The sequence below is a fragment of the Verticillium dahliae genome, genomic scaffold, assembly GCF_000150675.1.
Source record: "Verticillium dahliae VdLs.17 supercont1.1 genomic scaffold, whole genome shotgun sequence".
Classification (NCBI taxonomy): Eukaryota; Fungi; Ascomycota; class Sordariomycetes; order Glomerellales; family Plectosphaerellaceae; genus Verticillium; species Verticillium dahliae.
The window spans coordinates 2,521,937-2,523,865 of NW_009276921.1; the positions used below are offsets into that span (position 1 = coordinate 2,521,937).

Here is a 1,929-nt window from a genome sequence, read left to right on the forward strand (position 1 = left end):
TCAACGCCATCCCCCCCGCCCAGCACCACGCCCTGCTGGCCCTCTACGAGTGGTACGACGCCCAGCCGCCTCTCCGCTGCGCCATCCTCACCGGCACCGGCCGCGCCTTCTGCGCCGGCGCCGACCTCAAGGCCTGGGACGCGAAGAACAGAGGCGCCCCCGGCACCGACGCCAAGTGGCCCTCGACCGGCGGTTTCGGCGGCCTCTCCAACCGGCACGGCAAGAAGCCCGTCATCGCCGCCGTCAACGGGCTCTGCCTCGGCGGCGGCTTCGAAATGATCACCAACGCCGACCTCGTCTACGCCCTGGCGTCCGCCAAGTTTGGCCTGCCCGAGGTCAAGAGGGGCGTCGTGGCCATTGCCGGCGCGCTGCCGCGGATCGCCCAGATCCTCGGCAGGCAGAGGGCGTCTGAGATGGCCATGCTCGGCGACATGTACACGGCTGCGCAGATGCGCGACTGGGGCGTTGTCAATGGCGTCGTCGAGGGGTCTGCTGATGACTTGATCAGGGCTGTGCTCCAGGTGGCGGAGAAGCTGGCGAACAACTCGCCCGACTCCATCATCGTGACGAGGGAGGGACTGATGAGCGGGCTCGGGGGCGAAGCGCCCCAGCAGGCTACGAATCGGGTTGAGGCGGGCATCTATCAGCAGCTCGAGGGCGGCGACAACATCAAGGAGGGCGTCCTGGCCTTTGTGGAAAAGAGACAGCCCGTCTGGAAAGACAGCAAATTGTAAATGCAGATGCGACAGGATTCGTGACAGAGAATGGCGTTGGCGTGTTGACTCGCTTACACAAAGCTGAATTTTTTCTCGTGATATCCGTGCGGGTGTGATCAAGTCTGTGGAAAGCCTACTTAAAATGCGACCCAGTCTTTGAATCAGCTCCCTGAAACAATCGGGTATCAAAATATCACAACTTGTATGGCCAGTTCTGATTTACGAGAGAAAAATACAGTAGACACACAGTACACGCCAGGTTCCTCCAACACAAGCCATGCCCTGATGCCCATGGACTCATAGCCGATGCATCATCGTTCGGGACGAGAGCCGTCACATACTCTCCCACAAATCTCCACAGTAGCCACCTCAAAGCCCCTTTTAAATGATCTTTTCGTCTCCCTGGACATGCATGACCTGCCCAGGAGTTCCCGCCTCGTAGTCCTTATCGTGGTCGCACACTTCGACCTCCCCAGGAACTCCCATGCTCGATTGCCAATGCATCAAGACCTTGTCGCCCGTGAACAGTCTATCAATCTGCTCGAGTGTCAGGTTCTTCGTCTCGGGATAGAAGAACCAGATGAGCGGCAGGAAGGCAAAGTTGAACACGCTAAAGTAGGTGTACGTGTGGTGGCCGATATCCTGAATACTGACGGGCGTAACCTTGACCACGACAAAGGTGAAGAGCCAGTTGGACGCCGTGGCCAAGGCTGCGGCACGCGTTCGGATGGTGAGCGGGGCGTACTCGGCCGGCAGCAGCCAAGGGATGGCGAGGAGACCGACGGAGAAGAAGCCGTTGAAGAGGAACAACATGACGACGGCCACGATACCGGCCGACTTGCCTCCGTCTGCGACGGTGCCAGAGAGAATGGCCATGCAAGCGCACTGACCGGCAGCGGCAAAGAGCATGAGGTTGCGGCGGCCCACGCGATCGATGATCCAGATGGGGATCAGTGATGTGAGGAAGTAGGCAATGCCATTGAAGCCGGCTAGTAGCAGGGATAGGTTTCTTTCGAGGCCAACAGACTTCTGCATGATGACTGGTGCGTACTAGTACTCTTGTTAGACTTCGTTCGAAATATCGGCTTCCAGCAGACTGTGAGAACTAGGGCTGGGAGGGAAGAGGTAAAACTCACATAAGTGATGAGGTTGATTCCAGAAATTTGCTGCATGAACTGGCCACCAATGCCAAGCAACGTCCGGTAGCGCAGCC

The 1,929-nt window shown here is 58.5% G+C and overlaps 2 protein-coding genes across 2 annotated transcripts in view; one reads left to right on the top strand and one right to left on the bottom strand.

The window, feature by feature from the left end:
• VDAG_00763 (carnitinyl-CoA dehydratase) overlaps nt 1–734 on the top strand; it is a gene marked incomplete at both ends in the record, with an annotated part of 1,420 nt that extends 686 nt beyond the window's left edge. The window contains one exon of the mRNA XM_009652140.1: nt 51–734. Within this exon, the coding sequence (XP_009650435.1) occupies nt 51–734 (684 nt within the window). The remainder of the gene's footprint in view (nt 1–50) is intronic.
• Nucleotides 735–1,097: 363 nt separating this feature from the next.
• On the bottom strand, nt 1,098–1,888 carry VDAG_00764 (sugar transporter STL1; the record flags this gene model as incomplete). Its single annotated transcript, XM_009652141.1, has 2 exons — nt 1,098–1,766; nt 1,853–1,888. The coding sequence occupies 2 exons, from the start codon at nt 1,886–1,888 to the stop codon at nt 1,098–1,100; spliced, it is 705 nt and encodes a 234-aa protein (XP_009650436.1).
• Nucleotides 1,889–1,929: the final 41 nt, after the last annotated feature.